Genomic DNA, 15,303 nt, shown 5'->3' on the forward strand with positions numbered 1-15,303 from the left:
TCTTTACACAATGTTGTATTTTGTACGAAAGATCGATTATTGTAAATAACTTGTATCTATAGTTAATAAATCAATATAACATAAATTTATCCAACGCTCTATGTTTCTTTTCGCTTATTCTCCCTGCGCTTTTATATCGATGCTTTTGTCTTAACCATCAATTAGTTTGACAGATGACACGTAAGGATTACAGATTTTTCGACGAACGTCGCGTACGATCGAACCGAATGAGATAATGATCAAAGGACAGGATGGAAAGGGAGACGAGGATTACGAGAGGATCAAGGGTCAGAAAACCGCAGAGCTGGAGGAACGGCGTCGGATAATAGAGAAGATAAGCGAAAAGAAGCGACATTTGCGGCAGTTGCACATCGAGCGGAAGGAAGAATTGGAAGCGGAGAAGTTTCAACGCGCGAAGAAAGCTGCAGCTCTGAAAATTCGGCAGCTCGATCGGACGCAGCGACTAGCCGAGGAGCTTGCGCGTCGTAAACGTAAGCGATTTCTCCCTTTACTTCTAAACTCATCCATGCGCATTTACCGAAGCGATACTCTTGTAGATATCGAGCTGCAAGAATCTATAAAGACCAGAAAGACAAAGTCCGCGGCTCCGGCGTTATCCGACGAGGCGTTACGGAAGGTGGAAGCGGAATTGGCGGCAAAGAGGAAGCAGGATGAGGAAGTACGAACTTCCGGGATATCCAGCCCGTGGGATTTCGACAGAGATACCGAGACGAAGTTGCGCGAGAAGAAATTGAGCTACAAAAGAGATCTTCAGAATCAACTGATAGACAACCAACGGAGATTGCGAGAGAAGGAAGAGGAGAAGCATCGCGAGCGAAAAATATTGGAGGAAGCTGGCGAGACTTTGCAGCGAGAGGATCAGGAAACGGAGAAAAGGAAGAAAGAGATCGCTGCTCTGCTGCAGGCGGAGAGGGATGCATTTTTGAAAGCGCGACAATTCTGGAAAGGCAAGAGGAGGGAAGTTTTGAAGCAGGAACACGAGGAGATTTCGCGGATCATCGCTAAGAAGGAAGCTCTGCAAAAGAAGGAAGCCGAGGAGAAGGTTGGTAAAGGGATTAATCCGGAAGCGAATGCGAGAAACGAGTTCTTTCTCTTCAGAGAGACACTCGCGCGGCAAGGGACGCCGTGTTGGAGCAGATGATGAACAAGCTGATAGAGGAGAAGCGGAAGAAGATAGAACGGGAAGAAATTTGCCGAGAATTATACGTGGCGGAGAGAGATCGGGAATCGTGGAAGGAAGGGGCCAAGCTGGCATTAAGGAAGAAACTCAACGCGAGGGAGCTTCTTCGAGAGATGGTATGGTTTTAATTCTGGCATAGAAGAAGAGAACGATTAGTCAGAGGGTGTGAAATAACAGGCAAGAAGTCAGAAAATCGTGGCGGAGAGAAAAGCGAAGGAAGACGCGATCGATGCCGCTTTCGCCAGGTATATGGCGAACGAACGGAAGAAGGAGGAAGAAAACGAGAGGCTGAAGGAGCAAGCTCGACGGGAAAAAGGTATATCGCGAGCATCGAATCGATGAACGTTACGCTTGACGTTTCTTCTTAAGCTTTTATCGCGCCTACCGATCGACGGTCTGTTAATCTTTTTTTCTTCGTTGTCACGGTGGTTCTTGCGACGCGACAGAGAAGGTCGAACGCGGACGGTGTCCCCACTACGGGGACATTTTTAAATCGCGGTAGAAGCCGCTTTGCTATTTTCGAAGGTTCCGCCGCGGGTACATCGACTTTTACGACGATTTAAAAATATCCCCGCGGCGGGAACCTTCGAAAATCGCAACAACGAGAAAACGTCGTGGTCCCTTATGTCTCGCGATTCGAATGTTTCGGTAAATTACGTAAAAGTAACTGCGAAACGCTAGATTTGCTCCGACCTATTGGTATCCCAAGAGAAATCTGTCGATTGCAAAGGGTTAAAAATATATTCGCGATAACTAAAAACGAGCACCGAAAATTTCGAACCGAGAGTGGTAGGTAAAGCGATAATACGGAAGGAAATAACGCTTTCGCGTGTTTGATCTCTAGTCGTTCAATACAGAAACGATCTGCGAGAGATGATGGAGCAGAATAAGATACAGCGCGCGAGGAACGACGGGGAAACGCGGTTCGAGTCGTGTACGAGCCGGACGGAGAAACGGAACGTGAAATCTTACTCGGAATCCACCCTCGTGGCGATGAGATCTCAAAATGGGAAGAGTAATTGATTGGTGAACGGGTAACTCGAGATGAAAGGAAACTTTGAATTCTACATCTATTTATTGGTATACAGATATATACAACGATGCGCGAAAAACATTGCTCTCGCGGATCTTGCGGCTCTCGTCATTTATACAAAGTCCGTGTAAAAATACAGCAGCCCCATCTTATATCGGATATTAAGTACGTGATAAATTAACAGTCTCGCCTCGGGCGTGTCCAGTATCGAAAAATCGGACGGGAACAGCTAACTAACGAGTTTTTCGTTCTACCGATCGGATTTTTCTTGGCAGTCGAGGCAATTCTCGAGCGATCTCCTCTACCCTTCACCCCTTCCATTCGCAACTTGCTTCCGAATTCAACGTTTACCCTCTGTTCAAGAATTTCAGCCGAAACGAAGGGGGTCGAAGTAGCGAAATAAGCAGCACTCGAGTGTTAGGAATGACTATAAGTACGAACGTTAGATTTCTCGGTGACTGGCTAGTCGCCATAGTCGCTTACAAACTAATTCGATCGATCGATCCCTCTTTTTTTTTTTGTTTTCTTTCTTTCCTTTCCTTTTTTCCTTCTTTTCTCGCTTCTCACTTCCGTGTATTCGCGGCAACGAGTAAATTAACATCTACGGTCGAAAGATTATGCGCTTGGAAATGATAACATCCGGAAATGAATTCGTGAAACGTATTCCTGAGATCGTGGAGAAACTGTTTTCTCGGAAGATCGTCGTTTAATGGATGATCGCGAAGTTGAAACTGGATATGCTACAAGTCTCCTACTATCTTTATACCTAACGCTATATAAAATCTATACCTCCACGCATGGAATTGCATCTGGATGAACGGCATTGACCTATGGCTCCTTTTTCCTTCGGCAAACTAAAACGTCTATTGGGAAATTTCTTAAATATCAAGCGATAATAACGAGAGAATTATTAGGCGACATGGCCACTGGCTCAGAACCGGTCAAGTTCACGAATATAACACAGATTGGTCTTAAAAGTAAAATCACATTTCCTTAGATAACCCATTTGCCTACATTGACTCGCTATTGTATCTCCTGTTCGACTAACGCAACTTCTACGCGTCTCGTTTCCTAGTCCTTCTCGAAGAGAAACCAAAGAGGGCAGATAGATTTAAACGATGTTTCGGCAAACCGGGAACGCCGGTCGCGCTAAGTAGTTGACGCTTTGTTTCCTTCGACAATAAATAGTATCAACGCCTATTCAAATTCCCTGACTAACTAATAATCGCTTAAATAGCTATTAGGCCAATGGGTTAATTAAATATTAGTCGCGCAGGAATCGGCACGACCGATTCTCCCGCTGGGAAGATTCGATCGCGATTCGCATACGCATGCTAAACGTGTATATAAATTCACGTAAAAGTAAAATCACATATCCTTACGATTTAAGTACACGTACGCACGTATGTATACACACAAGCGGATTTTCCTTCGTTTATTCGCAGCAACCGGGAAAATACTCTACTGGTTTGACCGGAGGCGGGCAAACGAAGCGTGTCTCGGATGGTTCTTTCTCGCCCTCGAGAATAACGATACGTTATGGCAGTATTTATCGCAGCATTATCGAATCGACGAATCAACGAAAAATAGATTTGCCCGCCTCCGTTTTCCTTAACGTTAACGTTTCATCGACAAATCTGGTCACGGATCGCCCGTTCCTCTTCGTGAACGGGACCAGCCAACGTCGCGCTTGCAATTTCCTACGATTTTCCTTCCGGCGTCTTAACCACCACGCGTTACAAGCGTTTCGTCCAACACCTCACTCTCGCAAGTCTCTGGGTAGTACCTTTCACCGGGTGTACTTCGACGACACTTGCGATCGGTAGAATGTTCAGACGGCGGATCGGGGGGGGGGGGGCAATAAAAGCATCGGAAGAAAGCTAGAGCGTATTCTGGGAAACCGTGGTTCCTACGGATCGGAATGACTCTCGAAGCGAGCGAATGGAACGTTAACGGACGAAACGAGAAGGAACTTAAACTCGATTGGACGTGTAGATTGGACTCGAAGCGATCGGAAATGTGTTCGACGGGCAGAGAATCATTTCGACATCGTTAAGCATATTGACTAATAGCACCGCAGAGTAGTATAAATGGTAAACCGTCACGGTATGATTAAGCTTCGGTCGTTTTCCCCGGCAGCGGACAATGTTTCGTCGGTACCGTGGGGGAGGAATGAAACTCATGGAAATACAGCGGAGAACGCGTATCGTTAATCCTCGTATCTTTTATACAGTCTCAAAAATATAAATAGCTCAACGAGTTTCGTCATCGCTTATCCACTGGAAATGCAAATAAACCGGCAAGGTTTACACCGCGGTTAGGAATTGCCGGCAAATAGGAACCATGAGAATAGTACGTTAGATTAACAGCAAGTGCGGGCAGAAAGTATCAAGTTGACGATAGACGATCTTTGAAGAAACTCAAAAGGATAGACTAGCTTCAACTGTCAACCGCGATTGCGTTCTCAAAGATTTGTTTTTTTTTTTACGGAGAAACTTCGAATCCCTCGGAGCAAACATGCGAAACCGTGCGTCCGCTTGACTTCCTGTTTCTTTTCTTTTTGATTTGCGAGATCCATTTCCCAAGTTTCGAACAGCGGTGTACGATAGGCACGATATAGTAACAGTTTTAAGTATTCTTTTTTTTTTCTCTCTCATTCTCTCATCTCTCTTTCTCTCGCTCTCTTTCTCTCTCTCTCTCTCATTCTCTCCGTCTCTTCGCTATGCACGACGATACACGACGATACATCACGCTACAGCTCGCCTTTCGCATCGATCGAACGCTGATCCCTGAACTGTGTGTAAAGCTGCGATCGCAAACGAATCGTAATCTCGTGTTTCCAGAGAAAGAAAAAAATTTCTGCGCGTTTTCCGACAGGCAAAAATAGTTCTGCGACTTTGTCCCTTGTGCCATGTACGAGCACGATGATGCACACGGTTGCGATATTAGTCTTTCTTTGTTTTCCTTCTTTTTTTTCTATCTTTCTTTCTTTCTTTCTTTCTTCTTTTTCTCTTTTTCTAAAGCGAATTTGGCCCCTTTTCTTTGAAGAAGAAAACTTGGCTTGTGGATCGTTCAACTAGCACTTCCATAGAACGCGGATCATTTTAGTGATCGATTGTACATCGTAATACGAATTCGACGATTCACGAGGTGAATTATTTTGAACGCACGACTGACTGTCGTCTTATTACTAGGAAGACGTGAAAAAGAGCGAAAGCGTACGCCGTATGTGTATGCGTGCTCCTTGTTACACATACCCATAAAAAAATAAATTCCAGCATAGTAAAACGGAAGAAGCTCATTTAGGGTTGCGTCAACGTTTATGAAAAACACGCCCAGCAGCCATTAGACTAATACGATAAAATGACCTGGTCCTTCGGCGTCCTTCGATTCCGCTAACGATAAATTCTTTTGATTCGTCGACGACCGAGCATAGCTGTCGATCGTATTGGTCGTTAGCGAAACCGAGACTGAACCAAGAGATGGCATTGTAAAAGGTTTTCACGTGTATTTTTCGCGACTTTGGCGGACGGGATTCTTCGACGTGCCGATCTTCCTTTCCGACCGGCACGAATCTTCTCTAAAAAGATTGCTCTAAATGCACTGATCTAATTGTCTCTCAAGTACCGTGGTCACGTGTCCGAAAAGAGAAACTCGCTTTCGGATAGTAGCACTTCGAGATCAGAAGGAACGGTATGGAGATCAGAATTGGCCGGTTCAGGTAAATCACCCGCACTGTTTCCGATTCCTGTAGGCGCTATTTGTCTGGCCCTGCCGATTCTGACTCTGTCCTTCTTTTTCGCTGTCCTCAGAAGAACACCGGTCCTCGGAAGCTTCGGCCTGCCGTTGGCGTGCGTCGCGTTCGGCGCCAAGGCGGGTACCTGCGCTACCTTGTCCGATTTCCGGAGTTTCACGCTGAACCTGAACGGCGGCTTATACACTACTTGTAGCTTCGCTCTCTCCTTCCTTGTCCCTGAATTTGCCGGTAATTTCGCTTCCTTCGATTCGGCTGGTCTCCTCGAGGTTACCTGCCTGGTCACGGGCAGCCTGGTACCCGCTCCGGTCAAACCCACCGGCGTGGATTTGCTTTTCGGCAGACCAGTTGCATTGCTTCTTCCGGTCTCCGGTCGACACTGAGAGGACGCCAGTAACCAAGAACGAACTTTGCTCTTAGGGTCAGCGTTTGGCTCGGGTTCTTTCTCAGCCTGTATAGCCGAATAATCGATCACTTCCTTCTTATGCTGCTTCTTACGTTTCCTCTTCTCGTTGTCGGCGTTGCTCGCCGCGTTCGCGTTGGAATTCTGCTTGTCTCGGCTCGGGAAAGTTTTCTTCCGTTTGTTGTCTTGAACCATCGCGGTGGTGGCATCCGTCGATCTTTTCCTAGCGAACTCCTCGGTCGCGTTAGCGGACGATCTCTTTGTCTGCGACTGCGGTTGTTTCTTCTTCTTCGATACGTCCTTGCCGGACTTGTCCGCCGCGTTGCCGTGAGAATCCTTATGCTTGCGATGTCTCCTCTTCTCCCTGACTTTTCTGCTCAGCGGCAGCTTTGCGCGCACCGCCGGCGGATGCACCGTCACCCCCTCCGTTCCCTCCGGTGGAAGACGCACCGTTTCCGTCGTTGAGCTGTGTATTATCGTGACCGACTTGAGCTTCAGATCCGGCCGTTTGCCCAGTAGCCTCATGCTCGCCACCTGAGTTTCAACATTAAATGGTAAAGTATCGATGCCAGTGTAGATGCTAGTACGATCAATGGGCGTATTTGCGCGTATTCTACCGTTACTGGTGTTTACTGTATAGGCAGATGTTATTAGCAAACGAAACGTTCGATACATATCGGCTATGATACACAGCTAAGACTCAACGAATGAGATACAAAAATTGAACGTGATTCGACGAAATCTAGCAAACTGTCGCAGATGATGCGGATACAAAGGTGTCTACTCTTTCATCTGTTCCTAGACTTACTCTTCGCACCTGTCTTATCTTTGCGTTTCCTCGATCGACTCTAACGTAAAAATGACAGTATCATCGTAAACCGTGTCGTTCCGAGGAACTATTCGTATACGTTAGATAAAGGTAATTAACCCGGAATCTGGGATCGAATAGGATACTTACCAATAGCGACACAGCGGCCAGAATGATCAGAGCGGCTGCGTACCAATGGTCGACTATCCAACGACGGAAAGTGGCTAGGCTTTCGTCGGATAGAAGAAGCTTCCTGAGAGTTGCCAAAGGACCGCTTGGATCCACCTGTGTGTAATATACAAAAACGAGAAATAATCGTACCGCTGTAAAACGTTGTAAGCGCGCGGTAAAAGAAACGATCGTACCTCTCGACATTTTTGGAAGACATCGCAGTACCCGTTGTAATCGTTACACGGCGTACCCGGCTTGGAGTACATGTCCGGTATATCGTAGGGTGGAGAGTTCCAATCGAAAGACGACCTATAAGCGTGACATCGATCATCGATAGATTTATTTTTAACGCCACGGAGAAAAGGTACAAACAAAAAGATAGAGTTTGCAACGTACAAGCAAGGCTGATTCTCCCCTGGAAGGCGGCAACAGAGCTCGCACGCTTTCGTCGACGGATCATTTGGTCCTGGAATGCACTGGCAAGATTCCAATCCGTATGCAAGGCATATACTACCTGTACACTCCTGTAAAACGAGGAAAAAAAGGGGAATGGCGCATCCGTTGGAAAACGTTCTCTGCCCGCAATCCGAATTCCGCGTCGTACTCACCCCCATGAAACACACGAACTCGCGATTGCAGATGGTCTTGTTGGGCTTGTTGATGGAAGGAGGACAATACGGCGATCGACCGTCGCAAAAGCTCGCATCGCGGCATCCGTTATCGTCTCTGCACTTGTCTCCGAATCTTAAATTGCACTCGGCAGTGCAGCACGGACCCTGGGAAACAACAACGAGGCGTTCTCAGTTTCTCAGTGCGATGAAAACGAAGGGGAAAAAAAAAAAAGAAAAAAAAGAAAAAAAGGAAGAAAGGTAAACAACGCGTGATCGTTCGTGGAACTTTACGTACTTGACTAGGACTGCAGATGGAACCCGGTGTGAGCGTGCAGGGTGTCTCGCCGGCAGGTGGATAGCGACGTTGCGGGAAGCAACACGAGTCCCTGCAATCCTCTTCCCATCCGCAATCGCACTCCTCGCCCTCTTCGATCACGCCGTTCCCGCATAACGACACTTGCGGCTCTAAAGACAGATAATATCGTCAATTCCTCCCGTTAAATATCGCATCCGCGGGACGTGCGTTCAAGCTACTCGTACTGCGAGTTTTTAGTCCTAGTGCGAGATAGCGGTAAAAGCGAGGAGCGGGCCAGGCGAAACTTTATCGCCGAAGGAAATGGTAACTCGAAAGTTTCGACTATTATTCAGAATAGATATTCGGCGCGAATATCGCTGCGTTAAATAAGTTTGGATTGGGTGAGCCCGGGGCCGATAACAGGCGATCATACTCTCGGAGAATATTCGATATTCGACGAGGACATAAAAGTAACGAGCCAGAGACTGACCAGTAAAGCAACCCTTCGGAGAACGAGCTTTGCTATTCAAAACTGGGTTTATGGCACTCAAGCTACACGGGCTGAAACGATTATTGTTTCGCTTGTCGCCGCTGGTAGCACGAGCGAACATAATGAAGTTTCCATCCTCTCCGCCGGGCGTGCATTGTTCCGGATCGTGCTGAAACAAAGTAAAGTGGCGCCTCGTGTTACTCGCGTATCGACAGTCCTAGAAAAACATGCTAACGTCAAACTCCTCTTTCTCTCTACTTAGCACGAGAAACGTATTAACGGCTTGCGTCGGTATCGTGCTATCTCATCTAGAAGCGAGAACGAGGCTACCCTTGCGCGCAATAGTAAATTCGGGCGACCTACCGGTGAACCAAAGTTGTGGCCGATCTCGTGGGCCAAAGTGACGTGAGAAACGGCCGGTGGTACGTGCTTCCCGTAATTCAGTAAAGTCACTATTCCGGTGTTCAGCGACTTCATGCTGCCGCGGTAGTGCTGCAAAGTTCAGAGATCGTACATTTCACAGGGCGTCCGAGCGATCGCGTCGTTTCGGAAAGATCGTTATGGGATTATCATCCTCTCTCCGTGTACCACCCTCGGTGCGTGGCGAACCTACGGATCGACTTACCCCGTTCTTCTCGCAAACACCGCCGGCGTTTTTCAGGTCACCGGTCCAGGCCAGTCCCAGCGTTCCCATCTCGAAGTCCCGGTACGTGAACATGTAAGCCAAGCAGAACGCGTCGTAATCCTCTTCTGCAACCAACGAGAACAGCGGAGGGATTTGTAATCGGTGGAAAGATCGATCTCTGCCTGCTCGCGACGCGGTCAACCATCGGCTGGTCTTCCGCGAGATATCGTTACGTTTACGATACCGCGAGATTTATTTACCGGAGAACAGTTCCAGATATTTCTCCACGCCGTAGTTGCCGGGGAATCGATAATTCGGATCCCTGAGCGCGTCCTCGCTGTGAACTTTCACGCGCTTTATCATGAAGCTGATATTGTCCGGCCTGCCGTCCTGGTTGAAATCTGCCAACGAATTCACTCTCACTCACTCTCCGCGGCGGAGCCCCGAGGATATCGGGTCCGAGAGATTCGAGATATTCGAGATTTACCGGTATGCTTATAGATCGAGTTCACCCTCTGCACGTGTCTGGTCATCACCTCGATGCAGGCCTCCTCGGTGCCGTACCTCGCGAAAAACTGATGGTCCGCCTGGAGATAGAGCATGCAGGTGGTTTTTCGTGGATCCACGGTGGCACGCTTCTGCAGATGTCTCGCGACGCGATCTCCGTCGCTGCTCCTGCAACCGGAAAAACCCACCGGTGGAGAATTTCTCAACGGCTTAGCCGTCCCGCGATTTTTACGCCGCCGCGGGGCGGAAAGTGAACGGAAACGGAGGGAAACGAAGCGAGTTGGAAGGAGCATTTTCTTCCTGCTAGCGGACACTCACGTTTCCATACGCGCCGAGGTCTTATCTCTGTCCGAGGTTAAAACACGTGCGCCGTTTTCCTTCGAGTAGAAGGCCTGCCTCTCGCCTAGCAGAGGTTCGTAAAGCGTCCGTGAGTCGTTCCCGTAACCGTGGTTGCCGGCCCTGCAACAATAAAACCGCATCTGCATAACCGTGCCGCGAGTCTCGCGATCACCGGCAACTCGCGACGAGACGAAGGTGTATTCTCTGCTCGCGCAGTTTCGCCTAATTACCAGCGATTCGTCCGGGAACGTTTGAAGATTCGCGGTTTAAAGCTCGTTATATCTAGGTGCGCCGCGGCCGGAACGTATGCCTACGGATAGTAGAACGCGGCAGAGGAACTGGTAACGAAATTAGCTCGAGGAAGGAGCAGCCGGTGTTCCGAGTTGATAAACCTCAGACGGCGCAGACATTTCGGCAACGGAGCTGTCTCTCGTTAGATACATTTTCATCCTCGGTTAACGTAACGCGATTTGCTCGGGTTGTTTCAGCACGCGCTATCCTGTTACATTAACGAGGGAACGTCTAGCGAACCGAGGGCTGGAAATCTCCGCGCGTCCTTCCTCGCGATCCTCTCCGTTCGCAGCGTGTCATCCGATGATTCACGCTTCCGAGGACGATGCTATCGCTGCGTTGGAAGAAGGTACTCACCTTTCGGTGGAATCGTGAGAAGAAGATTGACGCAATCGATGACTGGCGCAAGGCAACGATCTGCGCGGCGTTAACACGTCCGAGACTCGATACGCTATGCTGTGATACGGCGGCGACGTGTCTTCGTCCTTGTTCAAGTATCTGTTCGTCGGCTCGATGTAATACTCCTCGAATCCGGTGACGACCGTCCCATCGAACAGGCCGTCCTCCGTCACGATACCCTGCACCATAGCATTCTCGTCCTCTGTAAATGCCAAGAGAAACGGTTACGGGATCTCGAGGATCTCGAGGATCTCGCCGAGAGATAGATGAACGATGAATTCGCCGCGATATCCTTTCCTTCCTCGCGAAACATCGCGCCGCGTTAAATAAGCGGCACGCTGGGGAATTTCTTCCCCTTCTGGTCCACCCTCGCGGAAATTCGCGACCCTCGCGTTTGCAACCGCGCCTGTTCTCGTCCGAGATCTCGATTCCAGACGTAATTCTCGAAAGTTTCTCCGGTAAGGAGAAAGAAGCGATTCCGGCATTTTCGCCGGGAACGAGGAGCGTTTTGGCGGATTTTCCGAAGGAACGGGGGGGGGGGGGAGAGAATCTCGCGAGGGAAGGTGTGGACGATCGACTAGGAGGGTTTGCGCGCGTAATCGTGTGCTCGCACGGAAATCGAGCGAATGGTCCTCTATTTAGACGGAGGGAACTCGGGATAACTTCGTTTCGCGTCTGCAGCTTGGTCGACGGCGTTGCTTCCGAGTGAAGCGATAGATTTCCGAGGTAAACTCGAATCGAAAATTGTCTCGGGGCGGGGGGATGAGACAAAGCGAGCGAGAGCCGCGGCGAGGAAGGAAGAAAGTAGGGTAGAGAGCTATCTATTTCCGTCATAGCCGTCGCCTTCCTCGGGAATTACACCGTTTCCACGATTTCATAATTTCCGGACGCGCGTTTCTAACCACACCCCCTTTCGTGTCTACGGCAGGAAAAACTGGGTCGTCGAACTTTCATCGCCGCCAAGTCGATTCGGTGCGATCGCGATCTCGAATCGTCTGGTAATTTTTAATCGCCAGAGAGAAAGAGAGGCGGTGGAAATAAAAGTCGAAATGGAAGCACGTGGCGCACCGCGTACACTTGACATAATTCACCGTAATTGGTTGCCGCACGGTACCCTCTTTTTGCCCCCCGCCCTCCGCGTTCCGAGCGTTTTCTCGCTCGCGAGTAATTACTCGGACATTCTTCGTGACTCGTCGAACGATACGCGATCGCGGCGGCGTTTCGCGGGAGAATTTCTGGCCAGGACCGGAACCGGAACGGGAACCAGAACGGGAACCAGAACGGGAACCATGAGCCACGGAAACGGGAGGTTCGAGTTCGGTCGGTTAATCGACGATTAGACGGTAGCCCGAATTCCAACCCCGTCTCCACCCCTTCGCTCTTAACCCGCTGCGCGATCGAGGGAAGAACGAAAGAATTATCCGAAGGTTTTCCCCTGCAATTAAGTGTTTTAAATCCCTGGACGGGAATCGGGGATAGGTAAATTCGCCCCTCATGCTAATCGATACCCCTCGAACAAAGGAAACGATTGAACAAAGGGTTCTCCGGCTCAAACGATCCAGCTCCTGATGCGGAACTACGGTCGGATGAAATTACCATTTAAGCGAGAATCGAAAATTTCCCCTTGAATGCCGGCAATTGAGCGTGGAAAAGAGGGGAGAGAAAGGAGGGAAGCGAGGAAGAGGGATGACGGGGCGAGGGGGCGGGTATGCTCATTAGCCCGCGATACATCCGAAAAATTTTTCTCCCGGTCTGGAGCACCAACACGCGCCAGTCTCTCCTCGCCGGATCCTCTCTCGCTTTTCCAATCGCGGCAGAGAAAGAACAGGCGATGCAGCCGCGTGGCGCTAGCCCGTTTTTTCCTCCTCTTTTCCCTTTTCCTTTTTTTTTTTTCTCCTTTCTCTTTTTTTTCGGGCCACATATTGAACTTTGGCAGCGCGCACAGTTCCACCGTGAAATCCATTTAAAACGAACGTGCCGCGCACGAAATGGTTTATGAAACGATATCGTTAAGTCTTCCGAGTCCTTCCGGTCTCGCCTCGATTCCGCGCGATGAAAAATACCCGGCCGCGATTTAAAAGCGCCGTCGAAACTCGCGCGGCCAAGGAGAAGGACGAGAAAAGTGAGAGGATAAAGGTGGACGGGTAAATTCGAGTAGAGGGAATAAACGGAGCAGCTCGGGATCGAGTTTGCCGGGAATACGATTGCAATTATTCGAGTCCTTTCTTAACGCATCGCGTACGGCCGACGAGATGTCGCGTTTACAACTTTCCTCGACTCGATCGATGCTTCGAGGAATTAACAAAGTTCGCGTTTCAATTTGCAACGAAACAGCTTTATACCTTACGCGTACAAAATGTTTTTCTGGATCGCCGAAAAATGGCCCTGGAAACGCGTTGACGCGTTAAGCGGGAAACCGGAGGAAATCGGCGGATAGACGGCGTGGAAAGTCAAATAAATTCACCTTCGAGGGACTTAGGCGACGTAAGAAGTCTTAAAATCTCGGCGTAAGTCTTCGCAATTCGATTACGCCGGCTGAAGTTACGCAAAGAGCGGCTCGGGATGCTAGGACGCGGGGAAAACAGAGGGATCAACAGGAAGGATGCGGCCGGACATCTCGATCGAGACACCGTGGACACGTACGCGGCGTTATTCTCGGGGAAGAGGATACTGATCGGCGGCGCGGAGTCGATCGGGGCGTATATCGAGGACGTTCCTTTTATCGTCTGGCGGAAGATGACGGAAAAGGGGCGGCGAACGGTCCCCGGGGAGCGAAAGGAAATCGAGGGTCCTCGAATTCCTTTCTTCCTTCGATTTTTCTTTCCACGGACCAAAGCCGGCTAATTCGATCCAATTTCGCGCGGCGGTTTAAGCGTCGAGACGTCGATTCCCCTCGGACGAGTTTCGCCGGGTAATCGACGAGCTCTTCCACGAGCTCTTCCACGAGGTGGCCGACGCAGGCCAAACCCGAGGATCCGCGTTAACCCCGGCGACTTACGCGAAACACCGTACGTCCAGGAGCGACGAGTAATCGACCCGGGTAAATCGGAAAATATGAAAAGCGCGTCGCGCCTCCGGAGCTGTCTAAAAGAATCTCTATCGTCTAATTATCGTAGAATTTTGCTACTGGAGACCAAATTTTGGGTGTGCTGGATGAACAACGGAAACGAAGTCTTTTTAATAAATAATAGCGGTTTATCGAAAATGATAACTAATCGTTTCTTAATCCATTCACCGCCAACTACGCTATGCCTGAAACCTTTAAAATAATTAAACGACTAAAGCAAAACGCTGTAAATTTTTCTGCCAGCGAATGGGTGTAACAACCGAACACTCGCACGCTAACTCTTGAATACTGAAAATCGAACTCTGAATACCGAATATTATATTATTTAAACCTTGCACTCCGCCTCCTTTCATCATACTCGTGCTCTCTTCTTCGATCGTGCTTTTGTCACGTATCCTAAACATTCTAGATTCTTTCTTCTTCGATCATGCTTTTCTCACGTATCCCAAACATTCGGCGCCGAAATATCCGTTCATCCGATCTCCTCGTGCACGGTGTCTCATCAGCCCGCTCGCCGTTGCCACATTATCGAAAAAACAATCGGGGGTTCGTTGCGACGGTTTTTCAAGATATCGGAAAAGATGGAGCGGGATACCAGGAGAACCACTTAGGAAGAAAGGTGTTTCCCTTTTCGCTTCGGTTCCGAAGGAAACCAGCTGAATTTTCTGGCCAAGCTAATACATAATACAAACAATACCGTATCCTCGTTGTCTCCATAGCGAGAAGCAAATTCGAGAGCGCTCGGCTGGCGTTGTTTCACCGCTGAAAGTGCAAGATAAACGATAATATTGTGCAACGGCGCATAATCAGCGAGAGAATAGGGACGAAAAGAATAGGGAGAGCGAGAGGGACGGAGAGAGATTCTGCAGCGAGGGAACTGTTTCAAGGATAACTAGTCGAATCGGACATCCTTAGAAAAGTTTCGCCACGGCGTTCGTCGTTCGCGACGACCACGTCAACGAGGATACCGTGGTCCGTTACCTTGCGTACACACTGCTGCTAGACTCGTCCTTTCTCTCTTTCTCTCCCTCTGCCCCCCTTTCACCGCCGAGTCTCCGCGATTCCGCGCCGCGTACCGCTCGGCTACGTTCTCTCCGCGTTAAAATCAGCTCCGAACTCTTCCCGTCTCGTAATTGACCTATTTCTCGGGGGCCAGAGACTCGGGTGCAATATTCCACTCGGCGGCCTCCGCCAAGTTCCTCCGACGTCGACGAGAGAACAGTCCGGTTAATTCGCTTCGATTCGGGGGGGTAGAGGAGGACGGAGAAAAGCGGGCGAAAGAATCCTCCCTTCTTCCCGAGTTATTCGA

The 15,303-nt window shown here is 49.3% G+C and overlaps 2 protein-coding genes across 2 annotated transcripts; one reads left to right on the forward strand and one right to left on the reverse strand.

The window, feature by feature from the left end:
• Positions 1-235: 235 nt before the first annotated feature.
• Positions 236-2,224, forward strand: LOC143221252 (uncharacterized). The gene is made up of 5 exons (XM_076446733.1): positions 236-491; positions 558-1,067; positions 1,124-1,317; positions 1,379-1,517; positions 2,046-2,224. The coding sequence occupies exons 1-5, from the start codon at positions 236-238 to the stop codon at positions 2,222-2,224; spliced, it is 1,278 nt and encodes a 425-aa protein (XP_076302848.1).
• Positions 2,225-5,866: 3,642 nt separating this feature from the next.
• On the reverse strand, positions 5,867-14,398 carry LOC143221253 (disintegrin and metalloproteinase domain-containing protein 10-like). The gene is made up of 15 exons (XM_076446734.1): positions 14,305-14,398; positions 14,055-14,186; positions 10,886-11,129; positions 10,217-10,357; positions 9,879-10,066; positions 9,652-9,792; positions 9,392-9,516; positions 9,130-9,258; positions 8,767-8,935; positions 8,277-8,446; positions 7,979-8,146; positions 7,767-7,894; positions 7,565-7,679; positions 7,350-7,484; positions 5,867-6,925 (listed from the first exon to the last, which is right to left on the reverse strand). The coding sequence occupies exons 1-15, from the start codon at positions 14,396-14,398 to the stop codon at positions 5,867-5,869; spliced, it is 3,138 nt and encodes a 1,045-aa protein (XP_076302849.1).
• Positions 14,399-15,303: the final 905 nt, after the last annotated feature.

The sequence above is a fragment of the Lasioglossum baleicum genome, unplaced genomic scaffold, assembly GCF_051020765.1.
Source record: "Lasioglossum baleicum unplaced genomic scaffold, iyLasBale1 scaffold2120, whole genome shotgun sequence".
Classification (NCBI taxonomy): domain Eukaryota; kingdom Metazoa; phylum Arthropoda; class Insecta; order Hymenoptera; family Halictidae; genus Lasioglossum; species Lasioglossum baleicum.